The following is a 21,417-nucleotide window of genomic DNA, read 5'->3' as shown; positions in this document are numbered from 1 at the left end:
CCACGCCTTGGAGCTGCTCTTCCCTCAGCTCTAAAACAGGGAGGTATCAAATACCGTGTAGCTGGGGGGCTGAGGAATGAGATGCTCCGAGCCCGATGCTGGGCTTACATTGTCCTGGGGTACACCCCGCCCCCTCCCTGGAGGCAGCGAGCACAGCGGCCCGTGTAGCTTGTCCACTGAGGCCGGTGTCTGTGTTCTCAGAGTGTGAAGAGTTGAAAGACATCATCGAATCCGTGCTGGGGGAGACGCTGCAGTGTAAGCAGGGGAAGTTGGCAGAGACCTTGACCGAGAAGCTCAGGTAAGGAGGGCTCCGTGGCTGGTGGGAGGCCGTAGGCATCTCTGACTCCTGTCAGCGACAGGTCTGGGCCAGGAGAAGGGCAGAAACTTGCCTGGCACACAGGTGCACACACACATCTGTCAAACAGTGAAGATAGCAGTATCTGGTGTATTGCGGACTCCAATTATTCGGGGCCTCGCTCAATGTTTGTATTTTTTTTTTTTTTTAATTTATTTAAATCCAAATGAGTTCACATACAGTGTATAAATGGTTTCCGGAGGAGATTTTAGGGTATCATCTCTTACAAGTGACACCCGGTGCTCATCCCGAAAACTGCCCCCCTAATGCCCATCTCCCATTTAGCCCATCTCCCACCCAAAACCCCTCCAGCAAGTCTCAGGTTATTCTTTGCATTTAAATGTGTCGCTTCTGTCTCTGTTTTTATCTTCATTTTCCTTCCTTTCCCCTCGTGCATCTGGTTTGTGTCTTAAATTCCACATATGAGTGAAATCATGTGATCTTTATCTTTCTCTGATTGACTTATTCGGCTTAGCATAATACACTCTAGTTCTATCCACAGTGTTGCAAAGGGTAGATCCATTCTTTTTCATCACCAAGTAATGTTCCCTTGTATCAGTTTAGGTACCATGTCTTCTCAATCCATTCATCCGTCGATGGACATCTGGGCTCTTTCCATCCTTTGGCTGTTGTTGATAACAGTACTATAACATTGGGGTGCAGGTGCCCCTTCGAATCAGCATTTTTGAATCCTTTGGATAACTACCTAGTAGTGCCATTGCCGGGTTGTAGGGTAGCTCTTCTCTTAATTTTTTGAGGAACCTCCGCACTGTCTTCCAGAGTGGCTGCACCAGTTTGCATTTCTACCAGCAAAAGTGCCAAAGTGGTCCCCTTTCTCCACATCCTCACCATCTGTTATTCATTTTAGCCATTCTGACAGATAGGAGTGGTATCTCATTGTGGTTTTACTTTCCTTTTCCCTGATGATGAATGATGTTGAGCAAGTTTTCATGTGTCTGTTACCATCTTGGATGTCTTCTTTGGAGAAGTGTCTGTTTCTGTCTTTTGCCCATCTCTTTACGGGATCATTTGCTTTTTGGGTGTTGAGTTTTGAGTTTGATCAAGGTTGTTTCATAGATTTTGAATACTAACTCTTTATCCGATATGTTGTTTGTAAATATATTCTCCCATTGCTTCGATTGCCTTTGAGCTTGTTGTTTGTTGAAGCTTTTTATCTTGATGAGATCCCAGTGGGCCATGTTTGCTTTTCTTTCCATTGCCTCAGGAGACGTGTAGGAAGAAGTTGCTGCGGCCAAGGTCAGAGAGGTTGCCACCTGTCTTCTCTTCCAGGATTTTGATGGTTTCCTGTCCTACAGTTAAGTCTTTCATCCATTTTGAGTTTATTTTTGTGTACGGTGTAAGAACGTTCTCCAGGTTCATTCTTCCACACGTCTCTGTCCAGTTTTGCCAACCCCATTTGCCGAAGAGACCGTCTTTTTTCCATTGGATAATCTTTCATGTGTTGTCGAAGCTTATTTGGCCATACATTTGTGGATCCATTTCTGAGTTCTCTCTTCTGTCCCCTTGTTCTATGTGTCTGTATTTGTGCTGATACCATACTGTCTTGATGATTACAGCTTTATAATGTGGCTTGAAGTCCAGAAAGGTTAGGATTACTTGTTCTAGGTCTGTGAAGAATGCTTGTGTTCTTTTAATAGGGATTGCATTGACTCTGTAGATTGCTTTGGGTAGTATTGAAATTAAAAACATTTTTTTTTTTTTTAGTATTTCTTTTATCTTGGGAGACAGAGAGACAGAGTGTAAACAGGGGAGGGACAGAGAGAGAGAGAGAGAGAGAGAGAGATCCAGAATTTGAAGGAGGCTCCAGGCTCCGAGCGGTCAGCACAGAGCCCGACGTGGGGCTCGAACGCACGAAGCGCGGGACCATGACCTGGGCTGAGGTCAGATGCTTAACCGACTGAGCCTCCCAGGCGCCCCAGTGATGACATTTTAACAATATTTGTTCCTCAGATCCAGGAGCATGGATTGTTTTTCCATTTTGTGTGTGTGTCTTCAATTTCTTTCATAAGTTTTCTACAGTTTACAGCTTTTTATAGTTACAGCAAATCTTTTACCTCTTTGGTAGGTTCATTCCCATGTATTTTGTGGTTTCAGTACCCTAGGAAATGGGATCAGTTCCTTGATTTCTCTTTCTGCTGCTTCATTATCGGTATACAGAAATGCAAGCAATTTCTGTACGTTGATCATATTCCAGCGAATTTGCCGAATCCATGCATCAGTTCTAGCAGTGTTTTGGGGAGTCTTTCCGGTTTTCCATGTGGAGTATCATGTTGTCTACAAAGAGTGAAAGTTTGACTTTTTCCTTGCTGATTTGGATGCCTTTTCTTTCTTTTGCTGTCTGGTTGCTGAGGCTAGGACTTCCAACACTATGTTCAACAACAGTGGTGAGAGTGGACCTTCTGTCGTGTTCCTGACCTTAGGGACCTCAGGTTTTCCCCACTGAGGTGATATTAGCTGTGGGTCTTTTGTAATCAGTATATATGATCTTGAGGTATGTTCCTTCTATCCCTACTTTCTTGAGGGTTTTCTCAAGAAAGGATGCTGGATTTTGTCAAAACCTTTTTCTGCATCGATTGAGAGGATCATGTGGATCTTATCCATTCTTTTATTCATGTGATGTATCAGGTTGGTTGATGCGCAGATATTAACACAACCTTGCAGTCCAGGAATAAATCCCCCCCTGATTGTGGTGAATAATTCTTTGTTTGTTTGTTTGTTTTTTTAATTTTCTCTTTATTTTTGAGAGGCAGAGAGAGACAGAGCGCAGGTGGGGGTGGGGCAGAGAGAGAGGGAGACCCAGAATCCAAAGCAGGCTTCAGGCTCTGGACTGTCTGCACAGAGCCCGATGGGGGCCCAAACTCACGAACCTTGAGATCGTGACCTGAGCCGAAGTCGGACGCTCAACCGACTGAGCCACCCAGGCACCCCGTGAATAATTCTTTTAATGTATTGTTGGGTGTGGGTGGCTAGTATCTTGTGGAGAATTTTTGCATCCGTGTTCATCAGGGAGATTGGTCTGCAAGTCTCCTTTTTAGTGGGGATTTGGATGGTTTTGGGGTCAAGTTAATGCTGGCCTTGTAGAATGAGTTTGGAAATTTTCCCCCCATTTCTATTTCAAACAGCTTCAGAAGAATAGGTACGGACCCTTCTTTAATGTCAGGTGCAATTCCCCTGGGGAGCCATCTGGCCCTGGACTCTTGCTTTTTGGGAGTTTTTTATTGCTGATTCAATTTCTCAACTTGTTATGTATCTGTTCAAATTTCCTATTTCTTCCTATTGCAGTTTGGGGAGTTTATATGTTTCTAGGGATTTGTCCTATTCTTCCAGATTGCCCCATTTGTTGGCATATAATTGCTCATCATAATGTCTTCCTTTTTGTGTGTATTTCTGCAGTGTTGGTTGTGGTCGCTTCACTTTCACTCCTGAGTTTATTTGTTTCGGCTCTTTGCTTTTTCTTTTGATAAAGCTAGCTAGGGACTTACCGATAACGTTAATTCATTCAAAGAAGCAGCTCTCGGTTTCATCGATGTGTTCCGTTTTATTTTATTTCCATATCGTTGACTTCTGATCTCATCTTTATTATTTCCCTTCTTCTGCTGGTTTTGGGCTTCATTTGCTGTTCTTTTTCCAGCTCCTCTAGGTGTAAAGTTAGGTTGTGTATTTGAGACTTTTCTTCCTCTTTTACGAAGGCCTGGATTGCTATATGCTTCCCTCTTATGATCGCCTTTGCTGCATCCCAGAGGTTTTGGACTGTCGTGTTTCATTTTCATTGGCTTCCATGTATCATTCGCTCTGTGGCAAATAAATATCATTTATTGAGCTGAAAGTCACCAAATTCAAGTGAACAATTTGTGGCATTGGCCACATTCACAATGTTGTGAGATCACCACCTCATTTGCCTGTAACACAGTCACCTCCTGAGGGATGACAGCTTGTCGGTCGTGTTTTCCTTCAGACAATGCTGTCCTCTTGACCCTGCCGTTCTCCTGACCTGTGTAGTCCACACCAGCTGTCCTGTCCACATTTCTGTGGCTGGCGCTGGGTCCGTGCACAGCATGATGCACACCGTGTAGGTTCCCAGGAAATGGCCGTGCCGCAGCGAGGGGCTGAAGGGACATCTCTCTGACGGGTGTTGAGGAAGACACCTGGCTTTGTTTACAGAAGAAGGAGCTGCAAAGGAGGTCAAGGAGCCTCCCCGACACAGAGGAGCCTTGTTTTACCTTCTTCTTTCTGTGTCACAGGCAGGGCCCCACACACGTGCCAGAACGTGGCCTTGAGGGCTCCTTGCGGAAATTCTCACAGAAACGTCCGTGAAAGCTCTTAGAGAATCTATTCAACTCTGTGTTTTAAAATTTTCTCTATGTCCCACCTTAGGCAATATCATATCCTGATTAAAGCTCAGGCTGCAGAGCTGACCCAGTTGTGGCAGAAGTTACGGGAAGGGAGAGAAGTTTCTGAGCCAGTCGATCAGCACCTCAAGGACCTCCTCACCCACCATGACCCCGAGCGTTCCCAAGGCCAGGGCTTCCAGGAGCAAGTGGCCGAGAGACACAGGCTGGCAGAGTGCCTTGCCCGCCAGCTCAGCCCCGGTAAGGCGGCCACAGGCCCTGAGTGCACTGAGCTGCTCCGAGGTCCTGGGCTCCCCAGACATCTCCCGCCTCCCCTCACATTGTTGGCAGCCGCTGTCTTGGTTTCCATGTGACACATGGGGCCACCAGAGGACCCGGACTAGCAGGTGGGAAAGGAGAGGAGAAGTGCACAGGGTGGAGGTCACGGTGCTCCACCCATCTGTGTCCTCCCCGAGGGAACTGCCTTTAGGGCAGGAGGCAGCCTCCACCAGTGTCAGAGCCCAGAAGGGAGGACGAGGAAGGAGGCAGCTTGTTCGAGTGTAGGGAGCCCTGAGCTAAGCGGGAAGTTCCAGGCTCCCGCCCAGGAGCTGTCTTTATGAACTGTGGGTGAGAGAGTGATCTTCGCTTTCTCCATAACTGTCTCCTCATCTGTCTATCAAGTAACCTATCACAGCTGTGGTGATCACATGCAGAAAATTCACGAATGCACTTCAGGAAAAATAAAGCCCCTGACTGTGTGGAGTTGAATGAGGTATTGGATGTAGTAGGCCTTGGAGGTGGAACGTCGTTTAGACTGAAACACTTTTCATACAGACTGACGTCCACTTGGGAACCCATGAGTCCACACGTGGAGGGACTTGGGACCGGGTGATTGTGCTGTCCTCGGGGCAAGGAGGAGACTCTACGTGAGCACTGGGAGCACACAGGGCCTGCGCCTGTGGCATGACTGTGGCACCTGCAAGACACTGTTCGCAGAAGTCGGATCGAAACTGGACAGGCATCCACGGATCTGGCCAAGAGACAGTTTAAACTTTTGCCCAGTCTCAGTCATGGTGAGCCTCCGAATCAGAGACACTCCCTGCTGGATCTGAAATCCATACGGCAACAGTTCTCAAGGGCAGTGCCCTGGAGCTTCAGAACAAGAGTTAGTCATGCATAGATAATTATGTCGCTAGTGGTGATGTGGGAGCTCGCTCACGGGAGATTTCTGAATTTCTTTGCAGAAGATGAGGAGGAGGAGGAGGAGGAGGAGGAGCATGAACAAGCAGAAGAATCCCTCACCACCAGGTAACAATGAATACTGGGGACCCGGTAATGTGTGGGTGAAAAGGGATAGGGACTCAGAAAGAACAGTAGGTGAGGTCACAAGAGTCCAGGTGGCAGATGCAGGGATCAGCAGAGCTGCGGATGGTAGTGATTGAATTCCCTCAGCGGCAAGTGGCCCTGTTCCCTCGGTTGTCTGCTGTCGCGGGGCTGCTTGTCTGGGGGAGCCCCAGATGAACTCAGCCGCCTTAGGATTCCCCGTACGCACAAAGTACCCGTTCTCTCCTGTAAATGAACACCAGGAGGAGACGCATCTCTACACAGTTCTCAAAGGTCCCTGGTAGGAAGGTAACCAGCAAAGGAACTGATAGACAGAGAGCTGGCAAAATTAACACGGAATTACCTAACCAAAACCAAAAAGTTGGGGTGTCATGTGACACGATGAATAGAAAAGTGCCTGGAGGGCACAAGTTTCTGCAGTGCACAGTGACTCAAGAGCTGTAACCGCTTGTTCAGTCTATGTTAAATTCAACATGACTCAGGCACGTGGCGGTTGCCCCTGGCATGGACTCCCATTTGTCCTTCGTCTCGTGACCGTACCATACTGGGATGGTCGAGTCTCATTCCTCATTGCTCGTTACGTGGCCAGGGGACTGAGTATCTATCTGTTGTTGCTTCTCTCCCACCCCTTCCTGGCCACACTCTGCCTCTTGTAGGATAACCTTTTCTCTCTCAAGGCTATGGTCCCTTTCCTTTCTGCGACCACTCCCTTGCCTCCCATCAACACCAGCTAGGTAGCAAGCCATGGTGTCTGATCCTCCTGGTTTCCTCTTCTGTCGTTCTTGCCCCACCTGGCACAGCATGGAGCTTCCGGAAGCTGAAAAGAAGGAAAAGAAGGAAGTCCTCCAGGACACGCTGAATGAATGTGTTTTGACTCCTTCCATTGGCCAAGAAGGGCGTGACTGCTACCAGCCTTACAGGGATGGCACGTTCCCATCGGATAAACAGGAATTCGGCTCTGCTCTGGATGTAGCCTGTGAATGCTCCCATTCCAAAGGGGATGAAACTCCACCCGGTTCCCCAGGTAGGGTCCATAATCTTTGTTGCACACACCCTGTGTAGACTAAGAGATTTAACCCGCAGAAGTGGACCACGTACTCACAGACAGTGTCTATCCAGGCTCTAGGATTGAGTTTGAAGTAAGACATTCCATGAGTCAGTGAGCTTTGTTCGATTCATGTCTAAGCCATGGCACTTTTATGTCTGAGCCGCCGCCCATCGCTGCTCTGAAGGTGGTCCTGCCAGACTCCTATACCTCTCTACCCCAGGCACAGGAGGTCGCTATCCGACCTCCAAATTTTGGATTAATCTCTTATCTCTCTTGCCAGGCTCTGATTTCCATCCTTGAACCATGTTTCTGAATATCTATGGCCACCCAAGGCTGTTGGAAGCCTTTTCTGTATCATGGGAAATGTCACGATCCAGGTTCACTGTCTCTACCTGTTCTGTCTCTCCCTTTTCTTCTTGTCTCAAGTCAGCTGAGAACCAGGACAGGACTACGTCTATCATACATTGTATGTTTCTCTGCAGCAAGGCAGGGCCCTGGAACTTCCCGACCCCATGAACGGCCCCTGGTGCTTTGTAGCTTTGAAGATTATTCTGCTTTGATGGTGTGTAGATTCCAATCGTCAGTTTAATCTCAACAGCTGATTCCTCAAAACCATTGGCCTGCGGCGTTTCAAATGGAAAAAGCCTGAATATTGCAGCAATGCTCTAGGAAGCAGCCAGGTCCTTCCCCAAGATCTCTGGGAAAAAGGATAAATTTTCTGTGTGTGTCGACCCGTCTTAGGACACTGTGATCATGGCCTGTCGTATCAGGGACATTTATTTGCTCAAGAAGGCAATCCCAGTGATTTTTTCCAGGGCCCTACTGAATCCCTCCTGAATGATTTCTCTCACAATGGCCTGTTATGACTGTGCTTCTATTTCTGTCCTCTGCTACACGGCACATGGGAGTGAGCATTTGTGGAGGGGAATCTGCCTAATGGAACTTTCTCTTCATTTATTTGCAGACAACCAAATGGGTCACGAGCGGCTGAAAGGGCGAGAGTCAGATGCCCCCAGGTAATTCTGAATACTTGGGGGCTGGGAAATCAGTGGTGGCGTCTGCAGACCTCAGATCCAAGGAAAGGCAGAAAGTGCTGGATAGAACCATGTTATCCATTCGGTCAATGGCCAATTATCCGCTTTCACAATGGTTTCTGTTTTCATTGTGGTACTTGTATCGCTCCCATTTCTTAATTACGACTCAAGTTGAGTAACACACAGTCAGCTGGCCCAGGTGAGCTAAAGGCACAGGGATTCCTGCACTCACCATTCTCCCCAGCATTCGAGAGAAAGGCAATCTACTTCCTGCCCCGTTCGACTTAGCATGTGGGCATGTATTTCAGAGCAAGAATGTACGTAGACTAAAATGTGCCATCATGCCGTGATACTGAGAGAGACAGGCCTTCATGGCATGAGAATTCTGAGACAGTAGCCCGCCCCCGAAGCTGCACGCACTGGGCCACTCCATGCAGGACTCAAGGGCATTTGAACGGAAGGGAGGGAGCCACTGCTGTCCTGTGACTCTGTGTGTTTGAGTCAGGACTGGATGGCACGGTGCTCATTCAGGCTCTTTCCTCATCAGCTTGCTAGGTGGCCGGTGTACAGAGCACTTACTGTCCTTTCTGTCTGCCGCCCCTGTGACAGACACACCTCGTCCCACACAAAACGAAGAGTTGTTTCTCTCATTAGTGAGGCACTCTCTTTGCTTTTGTGAAAATGCCTTTTGCCTTCCATCAAAGCCAGACAGGACGTAGGATTTCAGACCCCTCTTTGGTTAATCTTCAGTTTTGCCCCTGCCTCAGGCTCAGTAGACAGCTGCTAGAGGTGGTGGAGGAGGAAATCACATGGGACTCTCTGGATGAACGCTACTGGACATATTCGGTTCTTCCTGACCTGTCTGACTCCTACTGGCCTTACAGGAGCACCGCCATCTTCTTCCCTGAGGAACTGGAAGTCTCTTACGCTCTGGAAATGGCCAGTGAGTACTCCGCTGTCAGGGTGATCAAGCTCCAGCTGGACTGCCCCGTACATCTCCTGGTCTTTGTGCCCCACACCTGTGCTGTGCTGAGAGAGCTCATCCCTGTGTGCAGGCCCTGTACACACATCTTGATCTGAGCCAGGCTCCAGGATGGATGGAGTTTCAAGCACAGACATCATGTGGGTCAGGGAACTCTTCTCCCTTCCTACTCCCAGGACATGCCCATGTCCCCTGGGCTTCACTGTCAGGTCATTGGACCCAAGGGCGGCATGACACATACAACTCGCCTCAGCAACACGACCATAGAAGGTGTCTGTCAGACCTTGGATGCAATGCCTCTTCTCACCTTTCATGCTCCACATTTCATCTCTGAGCCAGGTCCTTTAAGAATCCATGCCTGCCACAGTCAGTCGGAATCCTTGTCCAGGGTGAACGATGTAACCTTGGCTTTCCTGTTCTTAGCCTCATTCTCTATCTCTTTGCTTTGGCTTGTCTTCCTAAGCCTCATGTGAAAACCCACCCTACTAGGTGCCTCTACTGTTAGCTCGTTTGTGTGTTTCCAGGAGTAGAGCTGTGCGTTGGCATTCCCTCATCACAGGAATTGCGCCAAGGTTTCTGTGTAGCTCCAAAGACTCATTTTAATTTGAGGGTTTGTCCTTGCATGCTCTGTTCCATCTCAGTGTATAAATTCCACTAAGCCGTCACCAACCAGGTATCTCACGAGAGAAGGATGAAAACTGTAGTAATCCTTTTAGAAGGTAGAGAGGCCAGGTCCCCAGAATCTGTGTGAAAAAGAGAACTGAAAGTGTTCGCACAGACTCAAAACAGAGGAAATTGTGATGATGATCTCTTGGAGAGAGCAAATTTCTCCCAATGGCTCAGGCCAGGAAATCAAGCCAGTTGTCACACTATCCGAGGCACCCTGAAATATCCTTCTCACTCAACCTGTGCTCTCATTGAGCATAGCTGAGTCCCCGGGTGGCACCGAACACTGGGTTACTAATGTGCAAGCAGGGATCTGTTTAATGTGACTGGCCCCGTCTGTATTTATTTGCAGAAAATCAGACCCATCAAGAGGAGGAACAAGAGCAAGACCTGACATGCGCCAGGTAAGTCTGAAGAATCATGGGATTTTATTTCAGTGGTTCAACTCTACATTTCACAGGAAAAACAGAAACCGCCAAATTTACCTATCTCATCCATTCTCCAGTCTCAGAATATCTTTTCTGGCCATGACGTGTGTCTTCATGTATTATGTGGATAAGTTCCTTTAATGATCCCTCAATTTGGATAACCGGCAGTCAGTTGAAGTAGGTGAATTGTCACTCCCTGAGGTGCTCTGTATTGCCCTGATCTCTCCTTTGGGAAACACCAGAGTGACAGACGTGTCTACTTCTGTCTCTCTGGTGTTACCTCTTTGAGGATCTGCTGTAGCAAATGGAAAACTGCAAAAAAATCAAAAAACCTCACATGATGTCACGATAGTAAGAGAAAGAGTCCTTGAGGACGCAAATCTCTCCATGTGGATGATGCCTTTTAACATGTGTTCACTTAGCCACTGAATGTATATCAACAAAATGTATGCAAAAGGGTTGAACTCATGTTTAGGATTCTCCATGTGTGCTGTGAGTCATGACATCCATTCCACAGTAGTTCAGTTTGGTGCACAGAAGTTGGTTCTGTGGCCACTGCCCTGAACACCTCTGTTCTGTGTGTGTGTGTGTGTGTGTGTGTGTGTGTGTGTGTGTGTGTGTCTCCCTGTCTCTCCCTGCCTCTCCTGCCCCCATAGCATCCCCACTGTGCCCCTGAAACAGGAAGATAGTTTTCCCTGTCAATAATGGGGTTGCCCCTACGTTATGACTACACTTCTCGGCTTCCCGTGAAAACCAGTAAGATGCTGTGGTGTCTGCTTTTCCTGTTGTAATCTTCAGACCTCCCCTCCCCACCAGGCTCGGCAGGGAGCTGCCGGAGAGTGCAGAGCAGGATGTCCAACAGGACTCACTGGATGAACGCTATTTGACTTACTCAGCTCTTCCTGACCCGTCTGATTCCCCCTGGACACACAGGAGGGCCAACATCAACTCATATGAGGATCTGGATGTCTGTCCTGCTCTGGAAGTAGCTAGTGAGTCCTCCACTGCGAAGGTGATAAAGCTCCAACTGGACTCCCAAGTCGACCCCAGAGTTGGGTATCCCTACTCTGCTTATGTTGGAATTTGTTATCCAGGTGTTTCAGCCCCGTAGACATATGGATCTGAGTCAGGCTCTAGGATAGACTTCTAAGCACAGACATCAGATGCATCAGGGCCCTGCCCTCTGTTCCTCATCTCAGGCCATGCCTGTGGCTCCTGACACAAGTCAGGACATTGGGGTCAGGGCGGGTGTGACAAACTCACACTCATCTGTGAGGCACACGTAGAGGAGTCTGTCTTGTTCCTGATTTCCACACAATGTGTCTCCTCAACTGCCATCCTCTCACTTTCATCCCAAACAGTGTTCCTTGAAGTTTTGTGCCTGTCAAGGCGATGTCAGCCTTACCCATGTCTTTGGGTTTGTTGTTTCCCTGGTTTCACTGCTCTGGTCCCCAGTGTCCGTGTCCTCTGTGTTGGTTGTCTTCCCTAAGTCGTCGTCTGAGTGTCAGGACATAACCACCTCTACCATCAGCTTGCTTGTACGTTTCCCTGAAGCCTAGCTGAGCCCCGGCATGGCCCCACCCCGTGCGTGGCCCATGTGCCTGTGTAGCAAAAGGGATCACGGACAAAAGATTTCCTTTGACTTGAGGGTCTACAGATTCCGTGCATCCGTCTGGCCTCTGTAGAAATTCCCTAAAACCCTGCCACCTAGAGTATCTCATGAGGGAAGCTAGTGAGAGAAGGTTGCAGTAAGTTTTGAGAATGCAGGTAAGCCGTTCACCAGAATCTGCGGTAAAACAGAGGTTGACCTCTGCAGACGGACTGTTGAGATGGGGCTCTACCAGATCAGGGAAATCCTGCCCGATGCTTTAGGAAAGCTAGCCAAGGCACATTCCCAAGACATTGCTTGAGGCCTCTTGGATTATTTCTCTCAATGCCCTGCTGCCCAACTAAGGACATTAGTGCCCGTGTGCTAGTTGCGTGGGACACTTAATTTTCATGTCCAAGTGCTGCTCTGTTTATGTGACTGGCCGGTCTGTATTTACTTGTAGGCAATCATAATGATCTTTGCGATGAAGAAGACCAGGACCCGATATGCCCCAGGTAACTCTGAAGAATTTAATTCAGTGGTGACATCTGGGGATCTCAGATCTAGGCCAATCTAGAAAGTGCTAAATGCACCTATTTCATCCCTTCCGACACCCACAGGGTGGTCCTTCAGCAAGGTCCTCTGTGTCATGTGGTACTCGCATAGGCCCCGTTATTAATCCCTCTCAAATGGAGTATCCGCCGTCCACTGACGCAGGTGGACTAAGCAGTCCCAGGATGCCTTGCACTCTCCCGGTCTCTCCTCGTATTAGGTCCCGCGTAAGATGCACAGCTCTCTCTGCCGGTTGCCATTACCACATTGGCGGGCATTCACAGCAAGGATGGTTTGAGGAAAACAGTTTTCACGTCTCAGTATTTAGACACGTCGGCCTTGGGCCCACCAGATACCCAGGAGTCTACAATGCTGCCTTAGCCTGGGGTTCTCTTGGTGCTTTGTGTAAATCTCCACACAGTGTATGCCAAAGTGTTGATGCTGCTTTATCGTCCTCTGGTGTGCTGTGGGTCATGACTGTTGTGCCCTGGGGTGGTTCCGACTCCTGCCCCATAAGCTGGCGCTCTGGCCATGCCCTGAGCACCTGCCTGTCCCCCCCCCCCCCCCCCCCCCGCACCTATCCCGGGTGCACCCACACTGTGGCCCCAGCTTCAGGCAGACTGCTTCATTTCCCTTTGTGGGGATCCCGCTTGTGTTCTGTGACCAGTCCCTCCGCCCTGCCCTCAAAACTAGCTGGCACTGCATGTTGACTAAACCTTCTTTCTGCATGTCTCGTCCTCCCAGCAACACCAGGCTCTGCAGGGAGCTGCCAGTGGCCCCAGAGGATGAAGTCCCACAGGACTCAGTGGGGGAATGTAATTTGACTCCTTCCGTTGGCCATGACCTGTCAGACACCTATAGGCCTTATAGGAGTGCCTCATTCACCTTTGATAAACAGGAAGTCTTCTTGGGCGTGGATGTAGATGGTGAGTCCTGTTCTTGTGAGGGGCACGAAGTTCCTGCTGGGGCCCCAGGAAGCCTGTCCTCTGGGTCTTCAACAACCTGAATCGGCTGAGAGTTGCATCCCTGCCAACAGGCCCTGTAGGCTCGTACCGGTTTGAACTCTGCTCTCGGATTCACTCTTTAAAAGGCATCCTGTGGCTCAGAGCCCTTTCCTTCCTTCTGTCCCAGGCTGCCCTCTGTCCCCCGGCCCCGTCCAACATGCAGGCTGTTGGTACCAAGTGAGGCTCGAGAGGAGAAATGGAGAAAATGGAAAAAAGGGTTCAGAATCTCAGCCACCGCTATCTTACCCGGAGACAGCTGGGTGACAGTCCTCCTTTGTTTTTTTCCTGATTTTGTTTTGTTCCAAAAGGAGACCTCTGCTACTTGTGCAATTCTGCTGCCAACTGTATTTCTTGTGTGGCTTCCTACAAACTCCCTGGCTTTCCACACAGGTTTGTGGTCAGCTCCACATTGGCTGCATCTGTTAAATCGTTGCTGAGCTGCTAGTTGTTTCTCCTGGGGCGCCCGCCTCCCTGTGCACCAGAGCACCCAGTTCTACCCAAATGATCTGAAACAGTCGTAAATGCAAAGAGAACAGTTGCTAGACGCCCCAACGACCCCTGTGACCCTGCAGGAGTGCCAGCTCCTACCCTGTCAGTGCACTTTGTGGTGTGAGCAGAGCCAGGGCTCATCCAGCCCCTCCAGGAGCTCAAGGTCTCCAGGAGACGCTCCATGAAAAGCAATCAGGGCTGAGAGGTCCCAGACGATTTCTGTTCTCACTAGGGTTCCCATGGTGGCTCTTCACTTGGCTGCCTGGCACCCTGGTAACCCTGCAGAGCTCTGCGTCAGAGACACTGACAGCCAGGTCTGGGTTTCCGTGGGGGCAGGGATGGGACAGGTTAAGACGCGTCTCAGGAGGGTGATGTGTGTGACATGGCCTTGCATTAAGCCTGGGCCATGAGAGGCTATGAGGATGGGCGGAGATGAATGAAGGCAGCGTCTCCATTATGCACAGCCCGTCCCCGGTGCAGGTTCTGGTGGGAACGTGGGAACAGTGTGTGTGGGCTGTGATTGCCGCAGGGGGCGCCCCAGGAGGGCTGCCCTGCCCCAGCCTCCCTGCACTGGGACCAGCCAGGGAGAAACAGGCATCTGAAGCCTTGAGGCCAAATTCTCCCCCTCTTCTTTTTTCTTTTGGGGCACATAGCAGCAATTCTTTCTCGTTCTGCCCTGAGGCCTCTCTAGAACCTTCTCTCTAGGCTGTAGGACGAAGGGTACTACTACAGAATAATAGGCATGAGCCCGCCTCCCATGCAAAGCCGTCTGGACTCCAGGGGGTGACCTTCCCTTCAGGGACTTTGCGTCCTGGACACTTGCCATCTCAGCATGCCCAGGCATAGACACAACGGTGACATCGCCTTCGTATCCATGATGTCTGCCTTTGTACCTGCTCACTGGCTGGTCTCACAGACGGTGGGGGACGAGGCGGGAGGACATCACAAATGGAAGTTCTGGCAGTGCTGAGTTAAGAAAACTGGGGTTTGTCCATTGAAGTGTCTTCTTGCTTCAGCCCCGATGCAGGTGCCCGGTCCCCAAGGGCCATCGAGTGGAAACTTGACTTTCCCAAGGCCGGAGGTGCAAGCTTCACAAGCACCGCCACAGTCAAATACCCAGGTGGCCAATTCTGTGCCAGGGCAGCCGGACCAGCAGTTGGCTTGTGGTGACGGCAGAGCCAGGCTCCGCCCCTCCCCCGCCATCAGGAGACTGGCAGCCATGATGGTTTCTGGGAGCCAACGGCCGCTCTTCCAAGGTGAGAGGTGCGGGGGGAGTAGGAAGCTCCAGTCACAGGGTTGTGGGCGGGGGCAGCAATGGGCCTCTTGCAGGCTTGCTTTGCCCAGCTCCAAACTCACAACGCTCCAGCTCCAAAGAGCTTGGGGCCGAGGGTCAGCTCTGTCTGCCCAGGTGCCATGGTTTCAGCCTCCTGGCTGTTTACTGGCCAAGTTGTTCATCATCTCATGTATGTCCCCCTCGGTCCCTTCATCTGAAACCATTGAAAATGGGATCTCCATCTCGTCAATGCTGGGAGCATGAAGCTACATAATTTCCAGGGACCCGAGTGAGCAAAATGGCTTGAGAACATCGATGAATCTGTAATGCGTAATTCTTGTGTCTTTGTGGCGTCTGAACACTTGGAAAATGGTTCCGTGGCATTGTTTCACGTGTGCTAGAGCTGTTCTTACCTGGCTCCGCTTTCGCTGGACCCCATCTTCCCGGACTCTCTCAGCAAGGCTTGTGGGCCAGCGTTTGCTCTCCTTCAACATCCATCAGGCAGCCAATATTCCCTGTTAGGCGCTCACAGTAACAGTGGAAATAGTGGCTCCACGACAGTTTCCCATGCATTTGCCTGGTTTCCCTTCTCTGCAACTATAAGGGGCCAGTTTCCTAAAGGGCACACTCCGTTCTCCAATACTTCATCTAGTTCCTCTTGTCCCCCCTCATCTCCACGAGCACGTCCCCAGCTTCGTTGTCATCAGGATCCGCGTCAGCTCACATTTCATGAAGACCGAGCGTTTCAGCGTTCCCCTGGGTTGTGTCGTCTTTACCCCCCCACCCTTGGTGTCCCCTCCTGGAGCCTGGGTCTCCTCCTACAGGCACCGACTTCATCTGTGAAAAGAGGAGACACAGTTCCCAAGTGAGGTGATGAGGGCGCAGCCCTGTCGCCCCGTCGAGATGCTCGAGAGGACGCCTCAGTGGGAGTTCAGGGAAGCACAGCCCTGACAGGTGGCTTAGGACGGGAGGTTCTTACTGTCTTCCCCTCTTGCCTCTCTGCCACTTCTCCCTGACTCCCGTGGTCCCGGCCCAGACTCTCCTGCTGGCTCAGTCCCTCTCTGTGGCTCACCTTCCCCCCAGGCCTCAGCAGGAAACGGGCCTCCATGCCAGACTTTTGTCCAAGGAGGGTTTCTTAGTCCATTCAGGCTGTGATAACAAAAATGCCATAGACCGGGTGACTTAGAGCAGAGATTTGTGTCTCCCGTTCCGGAGGCTGAGTAGAACCAAAATCGAACAGTGGCACATTGGGCGCCTGGTGGTACCTCCTTCCTGGTGATGTGTGGCCGCCTTCTTGCTCTGTCCTCACAGGGTGGAGGGGTGAGGGAGCTCTGTGGGGTCAATTTCATAGGGCACAGATCCCTTTCATGGGGGGATCTGCCTCCCATAGGCCCACCCCACCCACCATCACGTTCGGAATTGGGTTTCCACAGATGAATTTGGGGGAAGACAAACTATCACTCTGGGGCAGGTGGTTTTACTCTGTTTGATTCTCAGCCTGTAATTCTTCCCTGGTGCTTAAAAGGTCACCTGTTTCTTGCCACAACTCTTCTCATCCTTCTCAAATTTGTATATATTTTCCACTTGCAACTGACCAAAGAGTGTTTAGAACTTTATGCTCGATGTCCCCCAACCCTTAACTGCCCATTTACTCAATTAGATAAGAATGTGCTTATAGACACACATATTTACGTCTTATGTCACACACATTACGTATATTCGGTGTGTATGCTCTGCATAGTGTACATATATGAAATATATCAAATATTGGGGCGTGTTCTGTAAATTCCCCAGCTTTGGTTTCCCCGGTGACTCTCAAAAGGCTTGCCTTCAACTTTGACTCCTCCCTTGAATAGGACAGCCTCTTTCGAGCACCATCTCCTGGCCTTTGTCTCTTCTTTGTCAGAACTGTGTGCTTTGACCAATTCTACTTTTCTCAATTTCACTTTTGGCACTGGGGGCATGTTGCCCTCCCCGCACTCTTATCCTTACAGGGTAGCTGAGAGAGGTCAACAACACAGGCGGTAATCAAAGCGTGTCCCTCGGCGCCCCTCACACGTGAACTTCCCGATGGCCTTTCTCGTCCTGCCCACCGTCCTTATTCGATGTCACCGTAGGTAGAGGATTTAGTCACAGGAAGACCGTGACTAACAGTGGATCCTGTTGATGTGCTTTTATTTTCAGAGCAGGGTTTGGAAGCTTCCATGGGTGTGAAGAACCCTCCCAAGCTGGAGGGTGACGCTGCTGAGGGCTCGGTGGCCAACCAGTGTGCAGGTCAAGTCTCTGGCCACGTTAATGCCCTGGGTGTGATGAAACAGAAGATGATCAAGAGAAAAGTGCAGTTCGGCGAGGGCAGACTCGCGTGCAGATTCCGTGGCCTTCAAGCATAGGGCACAGAGGTAATGGCGTCCGGGGCTCTTGGAGTATGGATTCCTGTTGCTCTGTTAGATTATAGCTCCGCCCACACCCCAAACTGTTTTTCTCTTCCTCGTTTGGTCCCTCCGCCAGCTGCCGCTGCCTCTGTCTGTTCCTGCCTCTGACTGGTCCTGCCTCTGTCTGGTCCTGCCTCTGTTTGCCATGGGGACTGCCACCCTGGGGGCCCTCCCATCTCCATCAGCTGTGGCATGTGAGCTGTGCTGTGTCCCCACGGGGGCTGTCCTGGCATTCCCTCTCCCATGTCCTCACGGCCGCGGGGAATTAGGCCCCACGGCCCCCCTCAGCAGACCGGCATCATTTACACGTGTCGCCAAACACATGGCACTTTGGCACAAGGCACACACTTTCGTGGCTTCTTTGACTTCCTTCCTTGCTTCCCCAGCTCCATGACCTCTTTCTCCCAGAGCATTGTCTTTTTTTTTTTCCTTAATTTTTCTTTTAAAGTCATTTATTTTCAGAGAGACAGAGACAGCACGAGTCGGGGAGGGGCAGTGAGAGAGGGAGAGGGAGGGAATCCCAAGCAGGCTCCAGGCTCTGAACTGTCAGCACAGAGCCAGATGCAGGGCTTGAACCCTCAAACTGTGGGCTTGTGACCTGCGCCAAAACCAAGAGTCAGACGCTTAACCGACTGAACCACCTAGACGCCGCATCAGGAACATCGTCTTAATGTCTCTTGCACATGGCTTCTCCTCTGGGGTGTTTCCGGGAACACGACCTAGGACGACACTTACCCCTCAGCTTCTCCATGTGAATAAGAAGTGTTAAAACTGAGGAGAAAGAGCACCCCGACAAAAACTGCACGACAACATGGGTCACCTCTGGGACTGCCACACGGCCTGCCTGGGGTCAGGTTTGTCCTCGGCCCAGGTGAGCAGGCCTGTGCTAATGTGTGTGGGGTTTCCAGGACTCAGTGTCCACCCACACCTTGGGACCTCAAGAGAGCTGGCATCAGGTGGAGGACAGTCATGGCACTCTACAGGGACACTGGCCAAACACAGATGCAGAGGCCAGGTTTCCAACCTGCACAGACATGAGATGTTCAGGCATCCACCTGTCTTCCCTTTTCACTGCCGTTACCATGTCTACATGCTCAGCTGGTTCATAAAAGGATCCACCGAAAGGAACTGAGTTGAGTCTCAGGCCAGAGCACATACGCGAGCATTGACTGAATTAACTTTGGGCAGCTCTGTGAAGTCCCCGCGAGATCCAGGGGAACACGAGACAATCTGTGCCTCATACAAGTCCAGCTGAGAACGGAGATTCATGGGAGGGTGTCCGAAGGAAGACCAAAATCTTTAGGGCCGGTATGGTCATGGTGGCAGAGATGAGGACAAGAACACCGTGGTCTGAAACAGAGTAGCTTAGCTAATAGTTCTAAATCACGCTGTCGTGAAAGAAACACTGACTGAGCTTTGAACCCACGTGAATGCCGTCACCCAATCCCTTGAGATTTTGATTTCAACATTCTGGGCTGGGGTGTGGGTAACGGGAGATGTTTTAAAGCTCTGCAGGTATGCACCTAGGAATCAGAAGGACTGTGGATCTATAGGATGTTCATAAGCCATATAGAAGGATCCTTGTGTGTGTGTCACTCATTTTGTGGACAAGCTGAGTATCAGCCCCTGATATGGAGTTGACATTCCTCCCTCAATAGAGCCCAGAGAAAGAAGAGGACAAAGACACATGAATGAATTCGATGAATACTCCCTCTTCTGGATCCAAGTGTCTCACAATTTTTATACTATAGGATGCAGTAAGAAAGAAATGTTGCCTAGAAACCCAGTGTAAGAACAACTATCCGTTCCCTGATTACCAGTAATGGAATTCAGGGCTCTTTTTCCTCCTCATGCAATGAAAATCACGGTTGACTCTTCACTAAATGCGTTTCCCAGCCTCCTGACAGGTGCACTGCAGATGGAAAGGAAATGTTTTAATCAAACTTTCTCCTTATATAAAACCTCAGTAAGAAGCTTAGGTCTCCCTCTGCCCTTTGCAGGCCCTCGTTTACATTAGTGTCAACACCGAGAGACTCTCTCCTCAGGGACAGTTTGGGAAACGTGCGAGGAGAACCTAGACGACTAAAAGGAAGGCTCTTCCGTTTTCTCTGCAGAGTTCCGAGTGTCTCCACTGAGAATATTCCTAGATGTTCCCTCAGGTGTATCCTGGCGTGAGGTGCCCTGCAGGGGCTGTTGGGGTCCCTGAGCAAAAAGGGGTGAGGCCGTGGGTACTACACTCCCTGCTCTTTTTGTCATTCCCCTTGGAGTTTCTCCCTTTGGGGTTCTTTTCAGCCCCTTTGGGGCAGGATTTCTGTGCAAAGCCTCATTTCCGTCCAGCCAAGCGGCCAACAGCGTCTACTGCCTGCCCACACCCCCAGATCAGAGGCTTTCGTCTCCCGACCCCCACACGGATGGGAAGGGCCCGAAGCCTGGGTTTCAGTTCCAGGGTGTCAGGCACAGGTCACACGGCTACAGGTGGTCCTTATCAGCCCCTTGGCCCACGGTTCCTCATCTGCACACGGCAGGACTGAACTGGGACATCGTCTGAGGCCCTGTTGCATCTCACATCCTGGGGCTCGTTCCATAGCCTGGCCTCCCCCTTCAGAAGACCAGGGCAGGGTGAGAAGGGGTGTGTTTGTCTGCAGAGGGGCCCCTCCTTCCTTCGGCAGTCTGTCTCTGAACGTGTGTGTCGGGGGCTAAGCACATCCCTCCGTGGGACACATGAGAAAGCCATCACTTTGCTTCTGATGAAGGGGGTTCCAGGGTGAGGTGGCTGCTGAGGGAGGGATGGTCGGGACCTGGCAACAGCTCAGGGCAGCCTTGAGCTGGGATGCCACCAGGCGCCTGCTGCGGGGAGCACAGGGGTCCCTGCATCCTACAGTGTAGGCTGGATGCAATTGAGGGGGCTATTGCTTCAGACTTGTGGCTCTCACTCTCCCCCTCAGCCTGCCTGCAGACCCCCCTTCAGCTCCTTCTCTGCACGGGGGCTCAGCTCGCCCCTGGCCTCTGTCACCACGGAGCCATCCCTCCAGGCTCAGCCGTCAGCAGGACCTGAATAAGACTCACATTTGATTCCTCTGTCTCTCTCTCTCACTCTCTGTCTCAGATACCAAGGACTCCAGGAACTAAGAAAAGATACTCCTCATTTAAACGAAACCCCATCATAAAACCCCATCATTCTCCACTTGCTGAAAAGAACTCTAAAGCAGCAAATCAAGCTAAAGCCCAAACAGAACATGCGAGGGATCCTTTGCTGAGAATCGACATCTCGATCACAAGCCACTCTCTGGGATTTTTACTCCAAAAGTCTGGTTTGATGAGAGGAATGCTCGCTCTTCTGACTCCAGTCGTGATAAGTCGCCGAGGCAACCAATGCCGAGCCCACACGCCCTTGTGAGACACCTTCAGTCTGGCTCCTCTCCATTCCATCCTGCGGATAAGCGGAGGCTGGAGCAACGTGGCAAGAGGACCCCATGTCAAACTGGACATTCTGGGCCACCCGCTGGGCTGTGCCAGGAGCAGACAGCATTAACTACGCAGCGTTCTTGCTGAAGAGGCTTAGCCTGAATCTGAGCACGAGGTAGGGATCAGACAACTGCAGAATTTCGTCCATCGAACAAGACATCGGGCCTGTCTTTCTTCAAACAGCCAGTGTCCACAGCACAAATAAGACGACAAAAAGGAGAAGAGATATCTTGGGTTCCAAAGGACTCAGAAGATTGTGCTATCGTAATTTTGTAGTCCTTTCGAACCCCAAACATCTCCTCACCTTTCTGTGGCTGTCTCTGGTGGTGGTGACACTTCCTTGTCTGTAGGGGACAGGCCAGATGTCTGGCTTGATGGTCTACATCCTGAAGGTGTCTGATCACTTCC

The 21,417-nt window shown here is 50.6% G+C and overlaps 1 protein-coding gene across 1 annotated transcript in view; it reads left to right on the top strand.

Moving 5' to 3' along the window:
- LOC115520002 (neuroblastoma breakpoint family member 6-like) overlaps positions 1-20,996 on the top strand; it is a 30,763-nt gene extending 9,767 nt beyond the window's left edge. Inside the window, 13 exon segments of the mRNA XM_030323942.1 lie at positions 202-298; positions 4,751-4,965; positions 5,949-6,012; positions 6,849-7,072; positions 8,061-8,112; positions 8,898-9,073; positions 10,131-10,182; positions 11,023-11,198; positions 12,258-12,309; positions 13,091-13,272; positions 14,856-15,095; positions 17,297-17,511; positions 20,651-20,996. Coding sequence (XP_030179802.1) covers positions 202-298; positions 4,751-4,965; positions 5,949-6,012; positions 6,849-7,072; positions 8,061-8,112; positions 8,898-9,073; positions 10,131-10,182; positions 11,023-11,198; positions 12,258-12,309; positions 13,091-13,272; positions 14,856-15,095; positions 17,297-17,502 — 1,736 coding nt within the window. The 3' untranslated portion in view covers positions 17,503-17,511; positions 20,651-20,996.
- The last annotated feature ends 421 nt before the right edge of the window (positions 20,997-21,417 follow it).

The sequence above is a fragment of the Lynx canadensis genome, chromosome C1 (genome assembly GCF_007474595.2).
Source record: "Lynx canadensis isolate LIC74 chromosome C1, mLynCan4.pri.v2, whole genome shotgun sequence".
In the NCBI taxonomy this organism is placed as follows: domain Eukaryota; kingdom Metazoa; phylum Chordata; class Mammalia; order Carnivora; family Felidae; genus Lynx; species Lynx canadensis.
Note: the sequence above shows the minus strand (reverse complement) of the source record. Positions and strands in the feature narration are given on the sequence as shown.